Source organism: Nomia melanderi, chromosome 11, assembly GCF_051020985.1.
Source record: "Nomia melanderi isolate GNS246 chromosome 11, iyNomMela1, whole genome shotgun sequence".
Classification (NCBI taxonomy): domain Eukaryota; kingdom Metazoa; phylum Arthropoda; class Insecta; order Hymenoptera; family Halictidae; genus Nomia; species Nomia melanderi.
In genome coordinates this window covers 16,437,730-16,464,978 of record NC_135009.1, presented here as the reverse complement: position 1 = coordinate 16,464,978, position 27,249 = coordinate 16,437,730, and the positions used below count along the sequence as shown (strand labels likewise).

Below are 27,249 nucleotides of genomic sequence, written 5' to 3'. Positions count from 1 at the left end.
CCCCTCCGCGTCCGGTTTTCATGTTTCAGTCCGAACGCGCCGGCGAGCTCGAAAACTACACCGGCAGCGAATAATTTCGCTAACTTTTCACCACTGTGAAATTTACATGAGCCCCGGCGGCCCGGCGAAACCCGGCTCCGAACGGTTTGTTACCGTCTTCGAACCGTATTAGCATGTCTGAGCGAGCCCCCGCCACCGTTGTAATTGCGGATCGACTCTCCCCGAACGCTACAGACGAATGTCATCTCTCCGATCGACGACCGCCGTTGTTTCCTCGCGACGTTTCCTTTCAGCCGCGCCGTTTAATCGTAATAACGCCGATCGAGTAAGACATTTTCTATTCCGCGTCCGGCGCGGACGAGAAAGTTACTTTTCCGAGTAAACGGCGGACCGAATGCGCACGGTTCATAATGAAATATTCAGTTTTAAGAGAATTTAACTGCAGGCTATACGCCTGGAACGCGGCGCGACAAATTAAAATAGAGAACTAAGGCGGAACGGGACAGAATTACGTGGTTGCTCGAAGGAACGGGTACCTCGCCGCTGAGAAACTTGTTATCTTTCGTTTCGAGATAAAGATCTATCGACGAATGGAATTTCAGTGTCCGTTCATGGTTGACCGTTTCTACTTGTCGTCGATGCTAACGAGAGTCCGAGGAATCTTCGGATTGTACGGGCGTCCCGTGGAAATATCGAAGATCTCGATTTTCAAGGGACGAAGGGAAACGCGCCGCGGGGGAACGCTTTCCCCGAGCGAGAAAATAATGGGCCGCTCGAGGCTTCGCGCGTCCGTCCGTGCGAGTTCGCAACGCGCGTTTCGCAACAGCCGGAATGCGCAGAATGAAGTAACGACTCGCGAATACCTGACCAGCGGAACTTTTGCGAAAGAAACGTCTCGAGTCGCGGTGTATCGTCGTCGCGGACTTCATCGTCGATTCCGTCTTCGCCGCCGGTTTCTTCATCGCCCGAGACGCGATCGGCTCGTTCGACACGCTCCTGTCGATGTTTACCCGGGAACAGATCGCGTGCGGAGCTTCGGATTTGCTTGTTTCGCAATTATCGGTGTCTTAACACCTCGACTGCCGAGTAGACACTCGTCGGGACTCCTGTGCAGTCGGAACGGTTTCCTTAATGCAGCAGAAACGAGACAGCCGGGACTGTAGCGAGACTTCGTAGCGATTACGTTACTATCTTATATGTAAGACGTCCAATGCAACTTGGCTCGTTCGGTATGAATTCAAAAGAAAATACATGTTTAACGTCAGAAATGGCATCACCCGAATTCGAGTCACGTGCCAGTCAAAGAGTTAAAAATATGAAACGTCCGAAATGAATTCGAAGTACTTTCGCTTGGATACTATAACGAACATCCGGAAGAACCTAGATCTTTGCTACAATTTTCATGAGGGTTGCACGTCGATGGGCAACGGCAACGTTCGATCAGAAAAAAGAATTCACAGAGAATCGACATTATTCATTCACGAGAGAAAGACGTTTCTCGGAAGCCACATCGCGCGAAGACGAGTAACACATCGTTACAGTTCCATCGCTCAATCAAGGAGAGAATGCATTTAATTAATTTCGCCCGAGACCGAAAGTATTCCTGTCACCGCCACGGATTTTACCGTCGACGCCGCCGAAATACGTCACGATTCGCGTTCAGCCGGCTTTTTCGACGTCGGACTAATTATCGGGAAGCCAATTAATCGCTAACTGGGTCGGCGAATCGCGTCGCGCGCCTGGAGACCGACGCTTCTCGAAAAATCGTGTCTCGTCTGGTGCTAATTTTAAAGAATCTTCGCCTTTCCTCGCGAAGACGCGTCGCGCGCGATCCCCGCGCGAAGAACCGATTCCCGGCGATCGATCGACGAATCCGCGAATCTATATTCGCCGATCCTCCGCGAAAGAAAGCGGCGATCGCGCGTCATCGGCGTTCTTTCCGCGGAGAAGTCTGCGCGCTAGGAACGTTGTCACGCCTGCGCGAACGGCGATAACCCGCGGCGATTACGTAACGGCCCGGTTGTTTCCTTATCAGATTCCTCGAAAAGGAACGCGAACGATTCTAGGCTCGACTCGAGCGCCGCGGGTATCGCTGGCCGCGTCACCGCTCGATAAATCGGAAAGGAACGGCCGGACGTTTCGATGTTTTGAATCGCTCGTCTTGGAACCGGTCTGGGAAACTAGACAATGGCGATCTGCGTCGATCGTGTGCGTCGCTAACGTACGCTGCGTTCCTAATTACGGAGAACCTCCTGGATTTTCGGACTTCGACTCGGCAATGCCTTTCATTACAAACATTCGTTATCAGAACTGTTTTACTCGAATATCTTTATCGTTTAACCGATGTATATGCAAAACTGAATATTTAACTTGAAATTTGAATAACCCGACGTTTATAATTAATTCACTCGGACTTTCGGACGCTCGCCCACACCTCCAGCGAACAGCGCGAGACGGCGAGAGCCCTAGCTCCGACCGTTCAGTCCTCCAGTCGCCGAGGACTCGTTTCGAGAGAATTCTCCCGACGCAACTGTAAGCCGACTCGAAACCGACGTAACTCGGAAACGGGGAGAGCGAAGGTTAAGAGCGTAGAGCGCGGGTTCTATCTAGCCGCCGGGAAGCCGAATCCGAAATGAAAATATCGTCGAAACGTTACGCCACACGGTCGGCCGTTGCGTTATCGGATTTCCTGGGAGGGCAACGATCTCCGAGGCGATAGCCTAACCGCGGCGGGCAACCTGGAAACGAGAACGGCGTCGCGGCAGCGCGCGACGACAGGAATCGAGTCGCGGTTATTCTTATTCCCAGGCTGCGCGCGGCCGAGGGACTTCCGGTTTCGCGATCGAACGGAGAAATCGACGGTGATCGCGGTCCCGTCGAACGGCGAGAGTTCTGTCTCGAATCGAAGCGGCGATCCGCGACGAGCGCAGAAAAGGAACGATCGGATCCGATCGGTCGTCAGCTCCGACGAACGAAATCGGCGATAAACCTCGCTAAATAGATTGCGCTTTCCGCTATCGGCATGCGATGCCCGACACGCACTGTGTCAAGGCCCCGCTAGACGCGCGCGCGCTCGATGCTAATAGACTCATAGACCGAGCGAGAGCGAGAGCCGGCCTGGCTCGGGCTGGAGGGACAGAGAGGCGGAGAGGAACAGAGGGACTACCGTTTCACTCTCTAGCCGCGCGCGGCTGCCCAGGGCTGTACCAATCGCGCTTACTTTCCTTTCGTTCGGATCTGCGTATCGCCGCGGCAACGATCGAGCTACCTTCACCTGTGACTCAGCCCTAATTTCCTCGTGGAAATCCTTAGGACGCGTCTACCGAGACTCCCACCGATCTAGCGTTCAATTTGCGCAATACGGAATCTCGTTTGGTAACTTCTCTGGGAGTCAGCTTCTCAATGTGCGACTCGTTCATCCTAGTATCGAACATGTTTCCTTTGTTTATCGGAATCTTTCCGCGGTTTCTACCCTTTTGGAACGGTAAGTTCATTGCGATGGTGACGAATATTTACAAAAATGACAATGATAGCTAAAACAGGGCTATTCAGCTTTTTAGAATCAGAATCCGGTCGCCTTATAAAAAGATTAAACCTTTGCACTCTGTAGGCTCCTAAACTACCCTAAACTACCCTAAGATGCTCGATTGCGCGCATCCAAATTCTGTGCTAAGAAACATTGTTCGTTTCCGCTAGTACTATAAAAATTGCTTGTAGTTGCCGATACATTACGAAACCGCGATACTACAGGTTAGTACGCACAGAGCAGCGAAGCTATACAGGCGGAATTTCAGGTTGTACGTCCGTCTAGGACACATAAACCACCGTCCAGCCTAGAACTCGCGAAATCGGGTATGCCATCGTTAAGATAAGAGGATCCGTCGCGCGAGATTTCACGCGACGGAACGGTAGTCGATCGATCCATCGAACGAACGCCCGTTTATTCGCGGAGCGTGGCGCGAGAGCATTCGCGTGCCGGTTCGTGCCTGGTCACGGCCCTGCATCTGGGTCTAGGCGAGCTCGCGGCGAGCGAGCCGAAGATATCGGGGATCGGTGAGGCGCGAACAGGACGGAGAGGAAAGGGAGACCGGCGATCGGAGATTGCAGGGGACAGGAGAGAAAGAGCGAGAAAGAGGCAGCGGCGGCAACCACGGCGAGCCGTGTAATCAGTGACGCGCGCGCGAGCGCTCCGCGACCCAATTTACAAACTTCTTCCTACACGTCGCCGCGGCGCGGACCGTATCTCTCGGCCCGGCTCTTCCACGAAACGCCGATATCCCCGCGGAGCGGAAGCGCCTCGTTCGTTCCTCGCGTTCGATTTTCCTTTCCCTTTTCGCCGGCTTCCGTTCCCGCGATCCGACGCCCCGATAACCGCCTCGATCTTTCCGTTATCGGTTCGACGGCTGGACGAGCCGGCGATCGTTCTCGACAGCGACTCGGCTTTTCACTCAGGAATCACGCCTTTCCGTGCGGTCGTCTTTTCGCGGCAGCTAATCGAGAGATTGATTAATTCTACTTCCGAAGAGAAAATAGATAGAGAAGGAACCGGTCGTTCTTTCGATGATGAGGCTGCTGCGAAGTTGTTGGACGTTAAGACAGTTGCCCAATGATCAATCGTTGGTCTATAAATGAACGTTGCCGAAGTCGTTCACCTGTTGGTAATTCCGTTTCGAAGGAATTAGAGCCTGGAACTCGCGGTGGACCGATTTTTGGACACTTTCGAAGGTTATATTAAGAATAATGGTGTAGAGACTAAGGCAAATGAGACAGGAATCGAGCAGTTTAATTTTTAACTGATTATTTAACGTACACGTGGTGGAACATTAAGGACCAGCGATAAGTGAAACGTTAATCAACGCAGTGATTGCGGAGTATACTAAAGCGAGTCAATGAATGACAGGACTCGACGAAATTGCGTTGCAGCGAAGCAACGTTAATCTTTCAGCTTCTGCGAGACATAAACCTAATATCACTGCGATCTGAGACCGATAGAATTGCTCACAGATGCAATTAAGTTAGATTAGACTGTAATGTGCAACGACTATCGATGACAGAGACAGAATCATGGCGTGCCGTTCAAAAAGATGATACACACGACGGCCGCCGCAGCGGCGTGCAGTGGCTAACACATGAAACGAGCAGAATTTAGGGTCGCGTCGAGAGTTGGCGATCGCGGACGGATCGCCGCGCGCCCCGCCGAGCGCCGACGAACAGGGAAACTGTTGCAGTTTTCATGAGCCTCGCGACGACTCTCTCGCGCGGCGAACCGACCAAACACGGCGAAACGCGTGCGTGCGTGCGTGCGCGCGCGGTGTCCTCGAAACCGATTCTCCTTCTCCCGGGCCGCGGTTGTTGCCACTCGTTCGATCGGCTCGCGAGCCTCGCTCGCGTATATGGCCGAGACTTTCCGCGGCCGGCCGTTCGCGGTGATCGATAGAGACGAATCGGCCACCGGTTCTCTCGCTCCAAGAATTTGTTTACCGGACGAACCAGCTGGCCGAGTTTCTCGAGACGGCGCGCGTTGCGTCGCTGGATTTCCCCGATCCCGGTCGCCTCGCCCCGGAGGACTCGAAAAATCGGTGAACGAATATTCGACGCGTGTCTGTGTTCATCGGTGAACATCGAGTTTCGGAGAACACCCTCCAAAGTCGAAGGTTGAAAGTACATTTTAAAGTATTCCTGAACTTAAGGGTTGCAGAGTGATCTCTGCTTGTAAATTGCTTCCCAAACGAAGAAAGGAATTGCACAAGTGTTCCCCGTTGACTTTGAATAAATAAACTCGAAAGAGGCAGAGCTGGTTGCACTAGCGTGCGCCACAGAGAAGGATCACCAGCCTCCCAGACGATTAGTCGAGTTCGAGTCCGATGACCCAATTCGCGTCGACGAACGCGAGAAACGCTCGAAGCGAATAAACTAGCAGCGTCTAGGACTAGTGCCACAAGCGAGCGACGTTCCCGAATCTGGATCATTACCGGGAACGCGTACGACGCGGGGAAACGCATGAAATATCCAAAGCATACTTCCTTTCGCGATATTCCGCAGAACAGACGGTTTCGTATCGCGAGTCTATTTATTCTTAAGAACTCGGATCTGCATGCGTAAGTGCAGCGTAACCGTGCAAGCTTCAATCATCCTGAACAGTACACGAACAACCGCAGAGCCGGCACTCCATTTTCTTTATCTATTATCAGCGCTCGGCGGGTGTCCGATGCATATTCATAATTCACGGCTGGAAAAAATAACCGAGGAACGGTCTCGGGGCGAGAGAAGCCGTCGACGGAGAATCGGAATTGTTTCTCGCCGACCTCAGGCAAGGAAACCTCAAGCTTTGACACCCGTGAACGCGTTCCCGATGACTGACAGGCCTCCGCGCGCACTTCGAGGGCTATCGAACGCGTTCCCAACGACGCGTAGCGGCCGTTAGTTCATTAGTTATTCCCGCGACGCGTCACCTTCCCTTTTTCCTGCGCTCCCTCCGTCAAACGATTCCCTCGATAAGTAGCCCGGCGTTTTTTTCTCCCTCGCAGGTCCGCGTCGGCCTGCGACAGGTCCCTGGACGCGCGCAGATGGCGCGGGAGGGTGCCCAGCCATGAACGCGACGAGAAACGGGGATTATCGGGTAACGGGCGATTTCCGGCGCGGATTTCCCGACGAAAGCGACGCCGAACGAACCGTCGCGCCGGGTCGAACTCGGAGCTCGTGGGAACCGATTGTCGCGGAAAATCGGTTGACTGCCGCGATCGTCGTCTCGGAACATTGATTAGATCTAATACACCAGGATCGAAACATTCGATGCAATCTTCTTGCTATTGATACAGAGGAGCATTCGATCACGAGCGATTTATATTTGAGTAGTAACTTCGAAGTTTCGGAATACTCGGAGTAGGATCATTTTATTACTCGATCTCACCTGCCTGATTTCTGTATCGCAAGAGAGATTAACTAATTTCTATTGCTTTTGGCATTATACCTTCTCGATGTATACCGATAATCCAGCGACAAGCTAGCTAAGCTGGTAGTTATATTTTGTTCACATTACAGAAATATTACGAAGGTTTCCCAATGGAAATTCCGCGTTGCTCCAACGTTGCATTCCTTTCCACAAACAACTGAACGATGCGAAGTCTTACACACGAAAGGAAAAGGAGCCACATGCCGATCTCTCATAAACTAAACAACCAGACGATCCAGCAATGATCAAGTTCAGACATCGAAGCTCAGCGTCGCCGTCACGGTGGCATTCGACCAAAGGGTCGAATACCCAGTCCAGTCCGCCTGTTGAATGCGCGCTGGTAACTCCCGTCCGCCGGAAAAGCGGCCGGCCGGAGGAAAGAAAGGCGAGCGCCGGCGGAGCTGGGGGACGCGAAAATAACGGAAGAGCGCGATTTCTTTCATCGACGATCCGCGGAACGCCGGCGGGGAGGCGCACCGCGTGGAATTTCAAGGTGGTCGGGATCTAGATCGGGGGATCACGCACGCAGAAACCTGCGCCGCGGCTCATCCCCCTCGTTCTCGGTGCGCGCGGCCCTTCAAGGGCGCGAGTCAGTCCCATGACGGGGGCATAGGTCCAGGACTCGACGCGGGCGATCCTCGCGATCGCGACACGACGCGGACTTCCGCTCGGAGCCGTCATCGGCGTTTCCCTGGGTTCTCCGAGGCTTTTCCTTTTCCTCGCGATACCCATCGGGAACCGGGCTCCCCGCGCTTAATTAGAGGCCCCCCAACGTCCTGGCTGTCGACTACAATGGGAATCGTGACGAGGCTCGCTGTTAACCGGGATTCGAGGAATCGGTTCCCGACGGAATCGACTGGACCTCTCGGGAATTTGTTCGCTGTTAACACTTTGACGTCGCTCGGCGTGGGTGATAGTTTGTGTATGAAGTTAATAACCCTTAACAGTCCAGATGGTTTTGTAATTTATCAGCAACTGCAACTAATTTTTATACAATATAACATTCCTTCGGTCTCTTATTTTCCTTCTCAGTACAAAATTTGGATGTGTGGAAGATCAAATAGTTTTAGGGTAGTTTCTTTGACTCGTTAAGATATTTGATATTACAACTGGTGCAAGATTGCCTACAGAGTTCAAAGGGTTAACCCTTTCCACTCGAGGGGCGCCTTACAGTCGCCACCTGATTCACGCAGCGAACTTATAAAATTTTCAATTCAATATTAAACCTTGTGTAATGTATCAACACACAAAACATCGAAGTAAAATAGTTCTCTCTTAATTTATAGAAGATAATCGTATTATATCAATCGTATTAGTTGCGAAAGATATCGTTAATATTTAGTCAGAAGGTAATGAATATTTTCAATGAAAAATATTGTCGAGTGCAAAAGGTTAATTTTCTTGGGAACGTAGAGACGAACCGAAGCTTGTTATGCTTATGTAATATAAAAGAGACACTAGAGTGATCTTTACGAAGAATCTTGATTCTCGAATGATTCTTTATCGAGACGACTGCTTTGAGTATATAGGAGTTCACGAGTGTTTACTTGGCAGCGTTAGAAGATAGGCTTCAAGATGGAGTCAATCGGAAATGGAGGAATGCACGATAAACTAGTCTCGTGATCTTCAAACGCGCTAGAGGAGTGGCACTCCTCGAGCTACTTCCGGAAATGTAGCATTGATTATTCCGTTACCTCAGTTTCGATTGATTCCCCAGGTCTCGATTTACCCGGCTTTCGATGAAACGGTTTAATCTAAGTATACCTCGCTATACGGAGCGACGCGCGAGAGACGAGCATCGCCGCGTCTTTCCAGCTGGTTAAAATTAATTCATTTCCTCGGATTATAGGGAATTTCGTCTAAATTCTCTCTGCCGAGGGGGTAATACAGGGGCGGGAAATACGGGCGGGAGACACAGGGCTCTTTCCGACTTCCGATGAAACGTCGCGCTCGTCGGAATCCCCCACCTTCCGACGAACGAACCTCTACCTTCATTCGTTACCCTTTTTGGTCAACGACTGCTCCTGGTTGTTAAGAAAGCGTTTTACGCTATCGTTTGGTCATCGAAGCGACACCGTGTCGAGGCGCGTCCGCGTTGGAATTCTGGGAGGAGAGCTTTCGAGCGTGTCACGCCCAACGGTGCTCACGATTTTATTCCGTCCTCGCTGTCCGTTCGAATTCATTCATCTCTGCCTTCGCGATAGTCTCGGATCATCGAAAACGACGAGTTTCTTCGTCCGAATGTACAGAAGGAACTCGTCAGGATTTAATACGTAATCTCGACGTATCGAGGGCAATTAGAATTGTTCCTAGTTCCCAAGGAACACGATTATCTTTCCTCGCGATAAAATTTCTCGAGTTCCGCTCGAGAGATCGACTAACTTTTGGTCCCTGCCTCGCCGCCGGAAATGATTTATCTGAATTATAGATTCGCCCGTCTCCGGGTACACCCACGTACCGGACTCTCCGAAAGAGGCGAGCCAGCTCGACCCTGAGCCGCTCGTTCCTGGATCGCCGAACGATCGGGACCCGGCACCGCGTCCGGAAAAGGCGCGATCGACGCTTTCCGATCTCCCGCGTTCTCTCTGTCATCTAAGCGAACCGACTCTTTCTGTGCTTTTATAAAGGGACTTTGTATGCTCGATAAGATCTTCGAGTCGATTCGTTGAAACGATCGCATGTAGAATCGCATGAGTCCTAGCAGCGAATGAGTTGAAGGAAACGAAACTGCATTCTCTCTAACACACGCGGACAAACTCTTTCTGTATTTTCGAATAAAGACTTTGCGCTCGCTGAAATCTTTAAATCTTCGAGTCTTTGAGTCCTTAATTTGTAGTAAGGATTATATATAGAAACCGCATGATTTTCTAGCAACGAATGGATGAACTCTTTGCACTCAATATTTAACATTTTCTAACTAAACACAAACGATATTTTTCAAATTAATTCAAAAGAAAAATTGCAAGTGAATCGAGAAGCTTTTTATCCCAATATTTCACACGCTGATCCATTATATACAGTTGAATAATGAAATTTTATAGTTTTACCACATGAAATCAAGTGACTGAGAGTCACCTCTCGAGTGCAAACGAAACAAAACTGCATTCTCTCTATCAGCCAAGCAGACTCTTTCTGCGTTTCCAAAGAAAGACTTCACTCGCTAAAATCTTCGAGTCTTTAACCCGTCGGAACGATTGCACGCAGAAATCGCACGACGCGGTCGCAGCAGCGAATGGGTTGAAGCGAACGAAACAAAATAGCATTCTGCCGATAGTACGAGACACGGGGAGAGGGTCGGCCATTAATTTAGGACGAGCGCCGAGAAAACATCCGCGCTCCTTGCCGGCGTTGCGCGCGGCCGCGCCGATAACGTTGGGTCTTGCGTAATGTCCCGTCTATAAATCAACGTCGGGCGGGTTCGCAATTCCGCGCAGATAAAAGAATCCGCTCCGGCACAGCGCGGCGGTGCGGTTCGATCGGACGCCGACATTACAATAGAAAAGTTCTCCCGGCGGCGTGGAAATCTCCGCGCCGAACGTGTCCGATCGTCCCGTTAGATTCGGGATTTCCGTGGCCGAGCGTCTATTATCTTTCCGAGGCCCCACGCCCCTCGGGAACCGAATGTAACACGCGTGACACGCGCACCGGGAATAACAAGGGAAAATCCGAAACAAAGAGGAACGGACGGAAAATGCCGTCGAAAGGTCTCGTTCCTGCGTTGATCTCGCTGCGAAGATACACGAACGAATCTTCGAAATAGATGAATAGGACTCTTGGAATAGGAGATGCAGTTTAATCTGACAGTGGAACTACTGCGGCGAGCAAAATGATAAAGTGTACTGGTTTAGCACTAGAACTACTGAGCATTTAATACGATTAATATGCAATTCCTATAAAAATTGTACCAACAGATTATTTTCAGTTTCTTCAGACGTTCATTATAGTATGCAAATGAAGCTATTTATTTTCGAAATCATTTCGAATATTCAATGCTTCGAAGATATCAATCATTGCTAAACAAATCGAAACCAGTGATTTTGACTTGTAAGGTGGTTCTAGTGTTAGAAACCTTCAGATGTTCCCTCTGAGAAACTTGTCCTACGACAACTACTATACTAAAGTATGTAACTTAGTTAATTCGAATTCAAAATGAATATTATTCCTCTGTAATCAACTATTATACTGACACGGAAATATAGGCATAACATATGCTTAGAATTTTCCTCTTTTCCCAATGAATTATTAACGACAAAGTAGCCGTATCGATGAAAGTTGAGAAAGAAATCATAGACCAAGTGATTAACTCGCTGTTATTAACGGTACAAGGATATACAAAGCAATTTACATATCCATAGAATCTCATCTACATCTCACGACGACAGGTTGAATGTTCCTAATGGAAAACGACGGCAAAGGGCTAACGAAAAGCTCCGTCGATCCCGAGACCAGTCTTTAATCCGCGCGTCAACGCCAGACACAGACGGAATCTCCGAGCGATCCGGGTTTCCGTCCCGCGCGATTTTTAGAAACGTCCATCGAGGAAACCGTGTATCGCGTATCTGGAGCGTCGGGGCCAATTAAAACGAAAAATCCCCCGCGCCCACCCCGCGTCGTGGAAACGAGCGTTCCTCCCGTCCGCCCGAGTATTTCGGTCCCGATACGCCGGCGATGATTCCCGGCGAAAATAATTGATCGCGGTCCGCGAATAGCAGACGAGACTCGAGATTAGGCGACTGCTCGCCATGAATAAATCCGGATCCGCCGATATTCCCGACGAATTTCTGCGCCTCTCCCGTCCGCCTCGGCCCAGCTTTACCCGATATGTTACCCCGTCTGGCCGCGTCCTCCGCGTTCACCTGTCGCTCTCCGGAGTCGCTTATCGATCGAATCCCGGCGGGTCTGGAGGAAAGACGGCGCGGATCGCGCACTGGGTCACCGCGGTAATCCCCGCTTAGCAGACGAGACGCGACCCCTTAATCGGCGCGGCGCGCGGCGCGGCCGAACGGCCGTTTTCCCGGCGAAACTCGATAACTGGGAAAGCTTCGTCGATGCGAACGAATTCGGACGAGAGGTTGTGAGGTAAACGTATGGTTATGTTTTTGTTACATTAAGATGTTACGAAGCTTTTTCAATGATAATGGAGATCCTCAGTTTAGATCGTAACGTTGTACGAATGGAGAAATGGAGTTCGAAGGAAATTTGGATTTTTCAGATGAAATTCATTTTGTCTAGCAGGAAGTACTTAGCGAATCTCCGTCGATTCCCCGATTTCCGGGGAAGTTTCTTTTCCAGTCGATTCTTAGTGTTTCTCGGGCGACTCTCGATGCTCGGAGTTCTCGAGATGGAGAGCGTTGCGATAAGGGCTAGAATAAACACCGTGGGGAATGCCCAATGAAGTGGGGAATGAAGACTACTGGATCGCAGATATTAACCTTCCCTATGTATTGAAAGATTCGATGTTCGGTTTGCGAGATGGGAGTGTTAAAGGATCGATCGAAGCCACGTTTCCCTATTTCCTCTCGCGATCATCTACGATTCGAGCAGGCGAAGGAAAGAACGATCCTCTGAGCTGCACGCAGAACGCTCGCAGCGCGTCGCGGAGAAACGGAAGATGGAAGCCGCGTGGTGAGCGCGTCCCGAGACTCCCCCGTCGCGTGGGACTCGGGCAAGGCGAAAGAAACGAGTCCTCTGCGAGGCGAAGCGCGATCGTAGGATCGTCTCGCGGTCGATTACGAGCGCGCGTACCCGTCCCACGTAGGGAGACCGATTACGTATCGTATCCTTAACGGCGCATTCTTCGGCGGAGATGTCATCCGCCTAACAATAAGACAAAAGCCGCGGCGACCGGGTCCGATCGGCGCGCGGTATTTGGAACGCGGGGCTTCCTGCACGCGACAGTCGAGTCGGACGGGTTAATTGCGGTTTCCGAATGTTCTCCGAGACGATCGAGCCTCGATCGCGCGATTCAATCGAAGAGATCCCTCGCACTTTTGTGGCACTCGCGAGCCCCGAGCAATCCGAGAGTCCTGATCGCCGAATTAATTAAGACTCCGCGCGATCGGAACCAGCGAGCTCCATATGGAATATTAATCCCGTTCCCATTCGCTCATAAAATTGATGACATGTTCGATTCAATTCCTACTGAGCAAAGCTTTCCACCTCACTTTCCGTAAATTCGTTGCCACGAATGCGACAGTTAGAGGGTTAATCAACGAGCTACATCAGTGCTAAACAATTCGTGCATCTGTACTATTTCGAACTTCTCCATTGTCCGACGAAGTCAATCACTTCGAGCCAGCGGTTCGTTCGTTTTCTTGATCGTTCCCACTCGTATCGATCGGAAGATTGAGAAAGAGAGAGAGAGAGAGGAGAGAGATAGGCGGCTGTAACATTAAGCGACACGGAATTTCGTCTCCTTTAGAACCGCGTTCGTCGGGGCTCGCGCGCGCTTCTCTCCTCGCGGCCGTATGCGCGCGGCTCGGACGCGTGTGCGTGCGTTTGCACGCGGAGACAGGGCTCACAGGTTAGCCTCGGCCCACATTGGCATAACACTTTCACTGACGTAACACTTCACTCTAAACTGTTGTGTTGCCATACACGTATCCCTTCCTCCCTCTCCTTCTCGATCATCTGTCCGCCGCTCGCCTTCTCTCTCTGGCTTTCCGTTTTTTCCGTGGCCGTCTCGCTCGATCTCTCCGTCGCGATACCAGCCGATGGGAATCGTGCCCTCTCGCGACGCCACGATTTTCGAGGGCTCGACCGCGAGCATCGGGAACGTCGACGTTCGGCAGAAGCGTTTCGCGTCACTTTCGAAAGGAAAATGTCATTTCGTTTCGCCCGCCCGAGTTCCTTTTGCGAGTTCGACGTCGGTATCACCGGCGCGGAGAATAAATGCCACGGGGTTTCGGAGGTTTCGAGTACGATTTCACGTTGCTCGAGTGATGTCTCTTCTATACTTTATGATCCTTATCTCTGGCCCTAAATTATGCCTTTCGAAATCGCGTGCCGCGGTTTGCCCGAGCGAACGAGACCAGCCGAAACCGATCATTCGTCCCGAGCGTTCCAGCTCGCAGACCGGACGGTCAACCTTCTCCCCGTTCACGTGTTCCGAGCACACCCAAACATTCTACGGTTTCTAAAGCCACCGTAAACATCCGCTTGCGTCACTCTCGCCGTACTAAAGTTCGAAAACGAAAACACGGACAAGTGAGCGTTGGGCGGTGCAACTGGAAATCTCGCTGCTCCGACTTTAACGTAGTCCCTTTCGACGCTGATGGAATTTCGGAGTCCGTACGTGTTTGCGTTAGGACGTTAATCCTAAGATTGTCGAGTTTCTTTACGATTTCCTATATTATATGATAAACAGCTTCATTCGATATCAGTTACGTATAATTTTTCTCTAGCAATTCGGAAGCGGCAATCGGTGACTGACGTGGCTCAATGCGTTAAAGTACGCAATACTCGCAACATGTGAATCTAAATTATACTACATATTGATCTGTCGCTAGTCGAGCAATCAAATCATTCGTCTGCAACGAAGTCTTCCGAATACGAACGTTTTCCTCGGCAAAACGGCGACACCCGTCCGCAAAGAAATACAGAGTAGCGTACAAAGAAGGTATCAGGTACGATTTCCAGCACGTTCGTCGAAGAGGAAACGCGAAATCGATTGCCCGGCCAGGAGGAAACATCGTTCGAAGTGCTAGACCGCTGGTCGGACACGCGATAAAGGATTCTATCAATCTGCCGGGCTGAACGTCCGATTTCGCATGATTCTTTGACATCGACTACACATGTATACACCGGACGATACCTGATGGACGTCTCACGAAGGATATTAAAGATTCATGATAATCACCGGGTCGATCGGCCGGGGAAAAGGAGGATACGGACGTGCGGCAGGTGCGCGGCGGCTCGATTTTCAGGAACCCGGCTTTCCCACAGATCGCGCGCTCGCCGGAGCGGACGGAAAGTTGAACGAGCAACGAGCCGCGCCGCGGACGCAATCGCTTTGACATTTACGTCGGACGCAACGCGATTCGGCCCGGGAGATCGTCCGAGGATCGCGGGCTCGAGAATCTTCCGCGATCGTGGCCGAATAAACAAAATGGAAACGTCTCGGCTCGGCTCGAGAGGCAGCGATCGCGAGGGTGACGCAACGGAAACCAGGTAAACCGACGAAACCTCTCGATGGGAAATCCTCGACGGATTATTAGCATACCGCCGACGGTTTCACGGAAAACGAACATCCGATCGGCTCGCGTGGATTTCTATTAAGAGGAGAATCGGCAGTGACAGCCATCCGCGGGCTCGACTCGATGAAACTGCAATCCATTTAAATAGAACGACGGATCTCGATGTTTATAAATCAAGTTGATCTAGTTTCTCATTAAGTCCTAAACTACTGTACCGAAAATACGTTATTCATTGCCTCGGTTGAATAAAAACAGATTTGTTACTGCATAAAACCAACGATTCCCTATCGAGAAACTGTAACTCCTCGCTGCAATTAGCTACGTCCCGATTACAGTGTCGAAACTACGAGACTGCGTCTATCGAGGTTCCGATTAACTTATCGTTAGCTCGCGCTTCTCGGTAATTGGTCTACTCCGTTGACACGGAGTAAGCGAAGCTTTATTGCGTTAGAAGTTCAGCGTTGCGACGCGTTCCGCCGTTGACGAGCAACCCGGAGAATATTCATTTTGAACCGGTCGGTAGCTCCGCGTGTTTACCATAATACAATCGCTCGCGATTCAATTATGTCACCGGAAGCGTAGTTAATTCACGCGTTCCCCGAGCAGCGACCAATCGCCGATAAAGATCGGCCGATCCGATCGGCTCTCCGAGTAACCGTAACCCAATTTCGCAGCCGCGCGGCCGCCGATTAGATCGACGCGCAACTCTCGGCACGGCTCGGCACCGCTCGGATCCGCGTTAGTATAAGGAAATTCCCGATCTCGCGCGCGGAGCAGTGATTCTCTTGCGAAACTGTTTACCTGCCGGCATACGGGATAGGTTCCAAGGATAAAAGATTACGCACGGGCCGAGTCGTCTTCGTCGGCGTCGCCGTTACCGATCGGGCGCCGCCTCCCTCCTTTTTTGTTTATATATTTTCCAACGCCGCTGAATTCGATCGGCCTACTTTCCGCGGCTATTCCGCTCGCGTACTACGAAACGGATTATCATTACGCGCCGATGGCGTGGCTCGAGCCGATTTCGTCGATCGGAATGGAAGATCGACAGCGTGAGCTAACCGGCTCTCCGTTTTCCAGATGGATCGCGGTGCTCCTCTACGAGCGGAGAGCGGCTCTCGAGGATCGTTATGGAAAAATCCACGTCGTCGATTCGACGAAAAGCGGATTAACGCGTTCACGCTCGTTCTGAAATCGGGAACGAATAACGAAAGCGATTCTTTTTTCGTTGGCTAGTCGATTCCTTGGACGTTCCAAGATTTCATACTTTCAGAATGGAATTATATGATTTTATTTATAGTAGCAAGAATATACGACTATAGACGGCATTTACGTCGTGTTAACGATTCCTCAAATTTACCCTGAAATTTCGATGCTCCTTCCTATATAAAAAAACTACTTCAATAGGCTCTCTCTAGTCAACACCGAAAAACTATCAACGCAGATTCTTTAATGTAGAAATTAATCATTAGCGATAAAACATAACTCGATGAAAAGATTCTACGTGTTCTATTCCGAGTATTCGTACCCAGGTTCGCTGCAACGGAAGGTATCTTCACTCGAATCACCGCGATCGATGATAGATACCGTTGAGTCCGAGTGAGAAAAAACCAAACGATTCCACTGGTCGAGTCTCGTTCGAAGCGTTCGCCGCGATATTCGACAAGGACAGTTGCGAAAGGGACCGCAAAAGGGGTTAACACTCCCGAGCCCACGTTTCTCGTTCGATTCCTCGAACGAGGCTCCCGCCGCGCGGCCGGTATCTCGCGGCTAATTTCCATTGCGAAAAACGTCGGAAGATCGTCCGGGGAAATTGCGTGGAAACGCACCGCGAGGCAGCCGAGCGAGCACGGACACACGTGTGCGCGAGCGCGCGCGCGCGTGTGTTCGCGTTGATGTATACCTACGGCAGAAGTCACGAAGCCGACGGCTCGTGGGAATTAAGTTACCGACCCGCGTGTCCTTCGCGCTTAATTATACCGAGCGTGCCGCCACTCGCATTGTCGGCTCCGCCGCGTTTTATCGTCGAATAAAGAGGGAAGGAAGTATCGTATCGACACAATGAACGGACCTTGGAGATTTCCGCGGTGAGATTCGAGCGTTGCCGGAGGAGCTCGGGGCGAGCGAGCTTTCGAGGCTCGGCCGGAGCGGCAGATAGATGCTCTAAGCGGGATCTCGATGGGAACCGAATGGAAATTTCGAGCGGAACTTTTCTCCCCTTTTCGATGGAATAGCGGCGACAGTCGCGTCGATCGCGATTCAGAAATAGGAAGGGATTCGTCGAGACAAACAGTGAAGTGATGCAACATCGTGATCTTTGAAATCTCTAAATGAAAAATTGAATCGCTAGAATGTGCTTGATTAACGGAGGTACAGCTTCAATCTGACAAATGAGATACATGAAATAGTATATTCTTGAAATTTTATTATTAATTTGTACTCCTTTTATTTTGTACGACTGAACTCGGTCGTAATGGAATGTACATTAAATATAAACAGTCGAGAGCCAGCGAAACGCTTTAACGAAGTCTGGAAACATTCAGAAACTGAATCGATTCGGCCAGCGACTAAGTCGCTAACCCTCCGCGAACGAGCGCTCGCCTCTGGAAAAGTAGATTTCAAATAACGGGACAGGTTTCAAAGAACAAAGAATTACTGCACGCTTCTTTCGGTATTTAAGATCTTAACGTGTAATTCAGCTTCCTCCGGTAAAGGCTTCGAGCGTTCTCCGAGAAGCCCCGCCCGCGAGGGATTATCGTAAATTAACGTAAACCGTGCACAGTTAATACCGGCGTTCGCCTCGGCGAGACGAAAAATTCGCCGTTCGACATCCTTCGGGAGACGCGCGAGCTTCTTCCTCCATCGCGGACTAATCTACCGTTACTGTCTCGGCGATTTTTCGAGAGCAAAAAGTAATTAGCCGCGCGACTTTCGCGCGAGCGGCCAGAAGCGCGACGACGATCGATGGTGAGGATCGAAGAAGACTCGCGTCAGGTGCGCGTCCCGGAAAGGATTAACGGGAAAAAAGCGGCGGAATTCCGGAGCGGCCGAAGCGGGAACGCGGGAGAAGCAACACGTGCAGCGGCTCCGGTTTTCAGAAGATTCCGATACACAGACCCTGTTTACATCGGAGACTTCCTCGACAGTCCCTTTGAGCGGGATCCCCTTCCGGCAGGGAATCCGTGCCGCTTTCCGAGTTTCCTGAAATCCACGGTAGCTGGAACTCGTCCCGGAGGTCCGCCGACTTTCTTATTTTAGCTCGCACGCGGATCGCCGATCGGCGCCGGCGATCAGCAGCCGAAAAACCGCGAGCGAGACGATCGATGCGAGCCGCGTTTCCAGCGGGAACTCCGTGGGAATGGAAGCACGTTCGCGGAAGCGCCGCTGGATCTCCAACAGGTGGTTCGCGGAGCTTCCCGGACCGCGATGCTCCGAATTTCTGACAGAAATCGGCGGGCGAGGAAATTCACGAAGATCGAAAGAGATTTATACAGCGAGATTATAGGCTGTTCGGATGTTATCGAGGAATGCTCGGTACTGGAAAATGGAAAGGAGATCGGTTTTGAAAAGAATCTTCTTTGTCGGCTTCGCTGGAGAGTGGAAACGTACGAACGAACGATGGTTCTTTCCGTGGAAAAACGACGTTTACTTTCCACGCTGGGAACACGCCGACGCGGATGGGCGAGCCGAGGCGAGGAGGCGCTCGTGAAAGTAGAAAAAAAGATTTCTAAGGGGGCCCCGACGGATGCTGCGAAGCGTCCCGTCCCGTCCCGTTGGCTCCGCGTGTCTGTTTTAATCCTTTCGCGGGGAAAAGGCGCCGTGTTGACTCATCGCCTAGATGCACACGATATTGCCGTGCCGTTTTCACGATCTAACTTTCGGAGACGTCTCCTCGGCGTGGTTCGATTTCGAATCGAATTTGGAATGCGTTCTCGAGTAATCGAAAAACAGCTGCGCGCCGATCTTCCTCGGTTTAAACTGAATCCCTTCGTCTCCCATCGCTGGAAACCTACGCAATCCTAACTTCGGAGCAACGTTCATCCAAGCGAGATCTCGTTCGCGCGTTCAAGATCGCAAATACGGTCCGGCGGCGACAGATATCCGGCGGTTTCCCGTGGAAACCGCGCTCGCGTCGAAGGTAGTCGTTTCGCGCGCTCGGGCCGCTTCGGGAGGGGTTATAGGTGATGCCGTGGTGCTCGACAGGGGGCCCTGACCCGATTGCAGAAAATGTCAACACTCTCGTTACGTGGCTCGCGCTATCGCCGGCCAGGAGCGAGCGAGCGAGCGAGCGAGCTGGCGAGCGTGTGCACGCACGAAAACGCACGCGTAAGTACGTGTGACGGGCGGGCGACGTGGGGGAAACGGCGCGGAAACGGGAGGGCCGTGTGGGTGTATGGGTGCGCGAGCGGCGCGTACGTGCACGCCGCGGGGAGCGATGTCTTTAAAGTGGCCATCTTGACTTCACTTTCAAACGCTGCTATCGGACTGCAAAGAACCGAGCGAGCTGGCGAGCTGGCGAGCGGGCGAGCGAAACGGAGAGCAGAAGTCGCCGGGAAAAAGGTGGAACGGGGACGGAACACGGCGCGCGCGTTCTGGCACACACCGTGTGGCAATACGAGGAAGCCGATTACCCAACGATCCAGGATCCCTCGAACACGGCCACCGGTTACACGCGATTCCGCGTAATTCGACGCCTCGCGTGTGCCCGTTTCGTACGCTCCTTCTTGCGCTCGTCGCTCCTCGAACCCTCGCGTCATCCCCTTCTCGGGGCTGATAGTCTCGAGCGGGGGAGGATTCGAGCTACATCCGGTTCCAAGACGTTGGAATCCCACGATAATGCGTCTAGGTTCAAGTGCTCAGGCTTAAGGGAGGTTTCCAAGGTCGGAAGGACCTAGAAATAGATCGAGGACCGTCGTCGATCCGCGAACAGACTTAAGCGTCGCAGTAACGAATAGTTCCTTAGAGTCGCATAGATTGCACACAGGAAACGCGGAACTAGAGTGTAACGATTCATAGGATACCACTTTGCAGACACGACGAAGCATCGCAGGCCTACGAAAAATGGTAAACACGAGCGGAATACTTCTGAACGATTTCTACCAATCGGGGCACGAAGATTCGACGATAAACTATTCTCCGATCAAGCGGGGGCAGCGGGAAGTAAATACGCGGTCGGAGGATCGGTACCCGAAGTCGAGCAGGAAGACGCATCGATGTCGCGCGTCCTCCGCCATCGGTTGCACCTGTTTCTCGTCGAGCGAGAGAAGTAGAAACGCGGCGAGGGGCGAGCGAGAGAGGAGCGAGCGAGAGCGCAGAGCCGCGAAAGAGAGAGACGAAACGGCGGGTCTCGAATCTATTTCCGTGGGGCCCTAACCCGAGTGTCGTGAGACGGAAACACTCGGAGGGCGAGGAGAGGAACGCCGGCCGAAAGGGGAGAGCGAGAGATAGAGAGGGCGAGGGACGGGGGGCACGGGCGGAGGAGAATTTATGTGTTTGGAGAGGGTCAAGGGAACGAGGGTAGCGACAAGTGCAGCGGAGTCGCGCAGCTGGGTGCAACAGGGGGTAAAGAAACGCGAGTCCCCTCGTCGCGCGTGCATTACCCGAGCCCGACGTTTTCGCGCGATCGAAACTCGATCCTTTCGGCCGACAATAATCGCGATTATATTTATACGTCGTCGAATCTTCGTGGAAGGACGCGGCGCGATGGTACTCCGCTCGGATCGTGCGTTTAGAAGCTTGCGCCGTTTCAAGCCGATCTTCGAGAAGCTCGAATGGGCGTTCGAGAGCGATCGGGGCGAGGAATTCGATGGGAAATCGGTCGTGCCATTTTTCGCGGGCGCGTGATGGATCACGAGAGGCGCGCGCGGCTGCGGTTCTACGTGAAAATCCACTTTTTGCCGGTTACGCAGGATGCACACGGCGAAAGTGATGCGTGTCGAGGAGACGAGACAGTCGGGCCCGACGTACCGAGCAAATGCGCGCGAGAGTGTGCCGGCGAGCTCGGGCTCTCTTCTTTTCCGCGGCTAAGGAGTTCAGTGGGTGCGATGGAGATTGGAATTCGTTTGGACCTCCGCCGATCTCGCCCACGCGAGCGGAGGACCTCGGATAGAAGGATATATCAAAGGGAACCAAGCTGGTCGACGTGTTTCGGTTCGCACGAGCGAAACGGGAACGCGGGCATCGACGGTCGACGTTGTTCCGTCGACGAGATACTAGATTTCGGCCGATATTTCGTTCGACGTGCTAGTCTGATCTGTATTTATAATAGTATTGCTAGAAAGTTCGGTCTCTCACTTTCCAACCGCTTTCTAAAAATGTGAAAAGAACAACGGCGAGCACCCATTCCGATTCGCGTTCTAACGGCACGTAATTGGCCGCCGCGGCCGCGGCCTGCGGTCGGGCTGCCCGCCGACTTTACCGCGAACCGTTCGAACGGCTTCACGAAATTCGCGTACCGGGAACCCGAGTTTCGCGGCGAGCAACGTGGAAACGAAGCGGATTTCTCGAAAGGCGAGTCGGGATCTCTGATTGTTCGATCGACCGGATCGAAGGCCTCGTTATCAATGAGGCGGCCGCTAAGTGCCACCTGCTTGATCGTTACGAACGCTCGGGTTAAAGGCTAAGAGTCTCACGCGGCCTACGAAAGGTCGTTACCGCTTAAGCGGTGCTCCGTATGCACGCGACAGTTATTTGTACAGGAGTTATTGTAATCGATGCATGCTCGATGCTCAATGGGCAATAAGAAACTAGCGCGACGCTAACGAGAACTACGTGTTCGTTTCAAGAAAAGAGTAATCTGTCGCAGGAATTAGTACTTTCCTAGGTGACGCGTACATTCGTCAAACGCAGATCACTGCGAACGAGGGGTTGCAGTATTAAAAACATTTAAAAACATTCCATAGAAGTTCAATTGCACATCTCTTGTTATTCGAACGAACCGATTGTTCATAACTTCGTACTCTAAACGTGAAAACTTCGCATCGCCAAAACGACATTCGACCTCAAAGGGTTAACCGGTTAATTTTCCCTATGTCACGCTATCGCGCAGCCATTCCTCGCGTCGGTGTACGCGTCTGCAGCGCGCATCTTTCGAAATAGATACTCATCGAAATCGCGCGTATACGGCGAGCCTCTTTAACAAGCTCGTCTCGCGATCGCCGCGGAACGAGCGACACCTGAAGCCGCGGTGCGCGCGATCCGACGCATAATATTTGCGCGGCGCGAAAGCCCTAAGGTCGCCTGGAACGCGTTCCTCCTCGCGATCGGTCGTTGCACGTTCCCCCGTGGACGCGTATCCTCAAGGCGGACTCGCGAGCAATCGCGAAATCGCGGTACGTACGCGTGTAGTACGGCGGCGCGTTACGACACGGCTGTAAATTGTAAGAATTGGGCCAACGCGTACACACGTGCGCCCGGCCCCGCGCGTGTACGTGTGCGCCCGCGAGCGCGCCGCACGCCGACCCGCCTGCCTTTTTTTTCGCGTCGGCACAAGAACGCAGGCGCAATTATTGCTAACGCGGATGTCTGGTCGCGATTCGCGAGGCCTTGGCCGGTTTCCCTTTCGGAGTAGCGAATCGGCATTGCTCGAATGCCGCGAGTAGTTCGGCTCCTCGAGCGGGAGTGCCGTGCGCGTGTCCATTAGCATTGCCCGTTACCATGTTTGGGTAATTCGTCCATCGATCATCCGGCAAACGGAACCTACTGCACCAACGAATCGGTAAGGCAGAGTGCTACCGTAGCACTACAGAGTACGGTGGACAGTCATTGTGATGACTGCTGGCGAAGGAGGTACCATAGGGTAACTGGCCTTGTCGGTAATACAGAGATCTCGCGTGGACTCTGTTACCGTAGCGCGGTAAGACAAACACCCCTGAAGCATGCAGTCTACCCATCACCGGAGAACGGACGTTGCGTGTCCTACCTTTGCTGGTTTCCGGCTGAATGTTCTCCGTCTTGATTTCCGCCCTCGTCGCGTAGGGGATGGAGGCTGGCGACGTCTGCGACGAAGGTGCTGCTAGTTTTTCTACACCGGGAATAAACAGAATCATAGGTGATGACTTGTGTATGAAGCTCACTCTAGAACTACCAAGCAGTCAAGCTGACTTTTCAAAATTACTCTATAGAAACCCCAAGAGTGCACCTAATGAAACTTCCATGAATCAAAACTTTGCGTATTGCTAAAACAATTTCTTTGGAAATTTTTTACAGAAGGATCTATTGCGTTCTTAACAATTGTAGAAGAATACCATCTGGTAGTTCCAGTGTTGAATGAGATTTGGTCGAGATTCGTACCTGCTAACAGGGGGTTGGCGGCCGCGATGTTGTACCTTTGTCGTCTACAGGAGGCGGTTACGGAAGATGTGGTGGACGTGGGCTGACTGGCCTCGGCTAGATCAGCTTGCAGTTCCCGTAGGAACGTGTCCAGCGTGTCGAAGGGTTCCTCCCCTGTGACACCGGCCATCCCCTCGCCCTCTTCCGCCGGCATGTTTGGAGCGGCTGGCGTCCCCACCAGGGCACTCAGTTCCATCGGGGAAAATTCGACCGACTGCCCTGTGCTGCTCTCCTGGTAGGACAGAAAAATCCTGTTCAGATGTGTTCGTTTTCTCCCGGTAACTAACACGTTAAACGCCATGCCAGTTATGAATGACTGACACTTCTGAATTACTTGGAAACAGATGTCCAATGAATACGTTCAATCCATTGCACTCGAAAGTTTTTTACTGGATCAGATGTTCTTTGAAACTAATTAATGAGAAAATATATAGAAATTAAGAAGGAAAGTTATTTTATTTCAATATTCTATATATTGATGCATCATATAAAGCTTAATATTATATGTAAGACTTCATTTTGAAAATCAAATAAGGTGACAAAATCACCTCTCGAGTGCAAAGGATCAATAACGACTAAGCTGATAACAGTGTAATGCAAGGATAGTAACACCAAGTAATTAACACGTTGAATGCCATGGGGTCACCGGTGACCAACAAAATTGGATTACCATAATTCACTCAATTAAACGATCATTTGAAAACATTTATGTTATAACCAATGCTACCCGATGCTGTAAGTTCAGCTAGACAAACATGTAACAACAATAACGCATTCCAATCAAATAATTGAATATCATATTTCCTCCATTTTGTGTATTCTGCTCTATAAAATCCTGTGGCAATCAACGTGTTAATCATTGTACTGCTTTTTCTCGCTACAACGGAATAACTCTATAATAAAATGGTCGAGACTCCCATGTCGCTTAACGTGTTAACACGTCCCGTGCCACGTGTACCATTTACGGTGTACCATTTATGGTACACGCGGAATGTTCGTAAGGAAACGTTAGTTGTGAGACATGCGTCATAGTGGCACACGTCGCGAAACAAGGAAAACATAGAGAAACAATATCAGAATATATTAAAGATCAGCGAAAGCTAGAATGTACCTTAATCTATCATTGAAGAAATCATTGTTTATGAGCAAGATATAACCGAAATGTCCGTTGGCGCGGAATCTGTTAATGTTTCTTGCTTGGACAACAGTGTGTGCGAAGTGTCGGTAGATTTCGGCGGGAAAGCCAGTAGCTGAACGAGTTCTAACCTGTCCAATCTCGTCTAGGCTTGCACAAATCTGTATCTCGTTTTGTCCTAACTTTACCTCGTCTAATGTATCGGGACATCGTTTACGTTCGAGTACCGGTATTCATACTTGCCATACGAACCTGAAGACATTGCGTCAAATCGACCATTTTGCCGTCATTGTCAGGGCACCAGAGTAGCTCGTCGTCTATGAAGGGCATGTTTGACTCCTCCTTGGGCACGAGGGTGGAGGTCAGCGTGAGGGTTTGCGATACGGGGACCGGCATCGGGACCCGTACCCTGCGGCGGGGCCTCTCTAGCCACCCCCGCGCTTTCTAACATCCAAAACCACCTCCGAAACGTCCCCACTTTTCGCCCTCCTTCCTTGTCCTGCACCGCAGACCTTTCTCTCTGCTCGAAGCTACACACTGTTCCAATTCCCCTGAAACAAACGTACAATTTCAATCGTATCGATTGTTCGATTCGAAATTCCGATTCCCGTTCGACTCGCTCCGCGGCTAACTTCATCCTCGCGACTCCTGATTACCGCCAAAATCTGCTACGGTTAGAAACGGTTCGACTCGGTATACTTTTACGATAAAGAAAGTGTTGAACCTAGACGAATATTCGAATAAACATTTAATCTGAAATCGTATTAACACTTAAACGACCTAAAAAGAACTATAACCACAACCTCCTCCATTATCTTCGATAGAACTCATTCGATGAATTAGAAACTTTTGTAAAAGAGCCGTATTTAATGAATCGTAATTAATCCCACTTCAAGACTTACTAAATAATAAAAGAAAAGATAAACAGAATAAAAGACAATATGTTGGCGAAGTGTTGAACATCAATCAAGTTGACACGTGGTCCCTCCACCCCCATGCGAAAAGAAAATTCTAGAACGACTCGAGCAAGTGAACGTCCGAGTGATATAACGAGAAAATGGAAAAGAATTACCAGACGGACGGGCCGCGATCGACGAGTAAACTCGTCTTCCTCGGTTAACCAGCGGAAAGAGAAGAAAAAGACGTTACTTTCTCCCGTTACAGGAGCGCGCGGCCGGTACTCGAGCGTCCATTCCGCGAATGGTTTAGATCGATCATCATCGATACCGAGAAGTCGAATCGATTCCGTTTAATTGCGACGAATCGCGGGCTCGATCCGTTCCTCGAGCCGTCGAGCGAGCAGCGACCGCCAATCCCGATCGGACGTTGATTCGCCTAAGTATAGCGTGTAACGGGGAACGCTGGCATTTCCATGAAAGTGAAAACACCGAGTGAAAACTTTCTTTCTGGCTCGCGGGTTGTTTCACTTCCTGTGCGCGTAACCTCACTCTCCTGCCGCCACCGCCGCCGCCGCCGCCGTCGCCGAAGCCGAAGCCGAAGCCGAAGCCGTCGCTGCGTTTCTATGCAGCTTCTACGCGGCGCGTTGCCTTTACGTAATCTCCTCAGCCGCGAAAGAAAGTTTCTATCGTTCCGTGGAGGTTAACATCCTCTGGGCTCCCTACCTATTCAAATATCGCTCGCCGCCGGAATGTAATTCGGAGCATTCGTTTCTCGCTTGGTTCCCGATCGAAATCTCCCGTGGCAGGTGAAATTCGCACGTACTGCGCCGCGCTTCACGCGGCCACCGATCGACCCGTCGATCGATCCCGCGCTCACCGAGAGACATCTAACGACGTCTCGAGACGTTCACTGAATTAACAGGAATTACGCACGGTAATTTATTCCACGGTAATTTCATTCGTTAACGCTTTGACTGCCACGGTCACCGACCGCCGCTTTCAAATTGATAATTACGACTCGGCAGGATAATCGATTTCGAATACAAACTACCCGTGCAAATAACTAGATAATACGGTGATATAAGAATATTCCTATCGAAGAATTAATAACTGCTTTGTATCTTTCCTATAGAAAGTAAAACGTAGTTTCTCTTAACGAACGGCTAACTTAATTACCACGTTACACGTATAATCGTATAATAAATATTCAGATGATTTCGATAGATATTATCCGGTTAATAAATCACGGTAACAACGTAATGTTAATAAACAACTACGGCGGTAACGAGGTAACGGTTAATTCATTCGAGGGAAAAGCGAGATTCGAATTGCGCGGCAAAACCGGCAGCGTGTGCCAGTGTTGACATGGCAGAGGAGGACAGCAGCACGTCCGACGAGAGCTTGGACGTGACGAGTGAGAAATTTGATCCCCTGAAAGCTTTGTACTCGGCCAAGTCGATCTCGAACAAGAAAGCTCCTGTGTACGACAATGTCTCCAAGTTCGAGGCCGTATTGTCGGGTTTATCCGGTCGATCTAAAGTGCGTATGTCAGCGTGGCTTCCCTTCGCGCCCTTGTCCCTGCTATCAGCAGACCCGGAGAGCCCAGCTCCCATTTGTTTCGTTTATTTCAGAAGAAAAATGTGCCGAGTGACGTCGGGCAAGGGGAAAGTTCGAGGCGACGATTTTTACCCCATCAAGGTAAGACACACGATTACGCTTATCGATCTCCCGGCACGCGGT

General features: G+C 51.1%; 2 protein-coding genes across 11 annotated transcripts in view; one reads left to right on the top strand and one right to left on the bottom strand.

The window, feature by feature from the left end:
• Window positions 1-27,249, bottom strand: part of Eip74EF (Ecdysone-induced protein E74) — a 242,998-nt gene that overhangs the window by 133,148 nt on the left and 82,601 nt on the right. For 4 of the 8 annotated variants that reach the window (XM_076372031.1, XM_076372030.1, XM_076372035.1 and 1 more), the window contains 3 exons: window positions 24,854-25,161; window positions 23,437-23,707; window positions 23,066-23,167 (listed from right to left, as the gene is read on the bottom strand). In XM_076372031.1, coding sequence (XP_076228146.1) covers window positions 23,066-23,167; window positions 23,437-23,707; window positions 24,854-25,006 — 526 coding nt within the window. In that variant the 5' untranslated portion in view covers window positions 25,007-25,161. Of the gene's footprint in view, window positions 1-23,065; window positions 23,168-23,436; window positions 23,708-24,853; window positions 25,162-25,682; window positions 25,809-26,232; window positions 26,398-27,249 lie in introns of those variants that run through there. The other 4 variants (XM_076372036.1, XM_076372037.1, XM_076372032.1 and 1 more) reach the window with 3 other exon arrangements.
• Window positions 26,369-27,249, top strand: part of Lsm11 (U6 snRNA-associated Sm-like protein LSm11) — a 38,530-nt gene continuing 37,649 nt past the window's right edge. For 2 of the 3 annotated variants that reach the window (XR_012999685.1, XM_031993635.2), the window contains exons 1-2: window positions 26,399-27,048; window positions 27,141-27,207. Coding sequence is in view for 2 of the 3 variants with exons in the window: in XM_031993635.2 (XP_031849495.1) it covers window positions 26,875-27,048; window positions 27,141-27,207 (241 nt within the window). In the remaining variant the exon portion in view is untranslated. Of the gene's footprint in view, window positions 27,049-27,140; window positions 27,208-27,249 lie in introns of all 3 variants that reach the window. The other variant, XM_031993637.2, reaches the window with a different exon arrangement.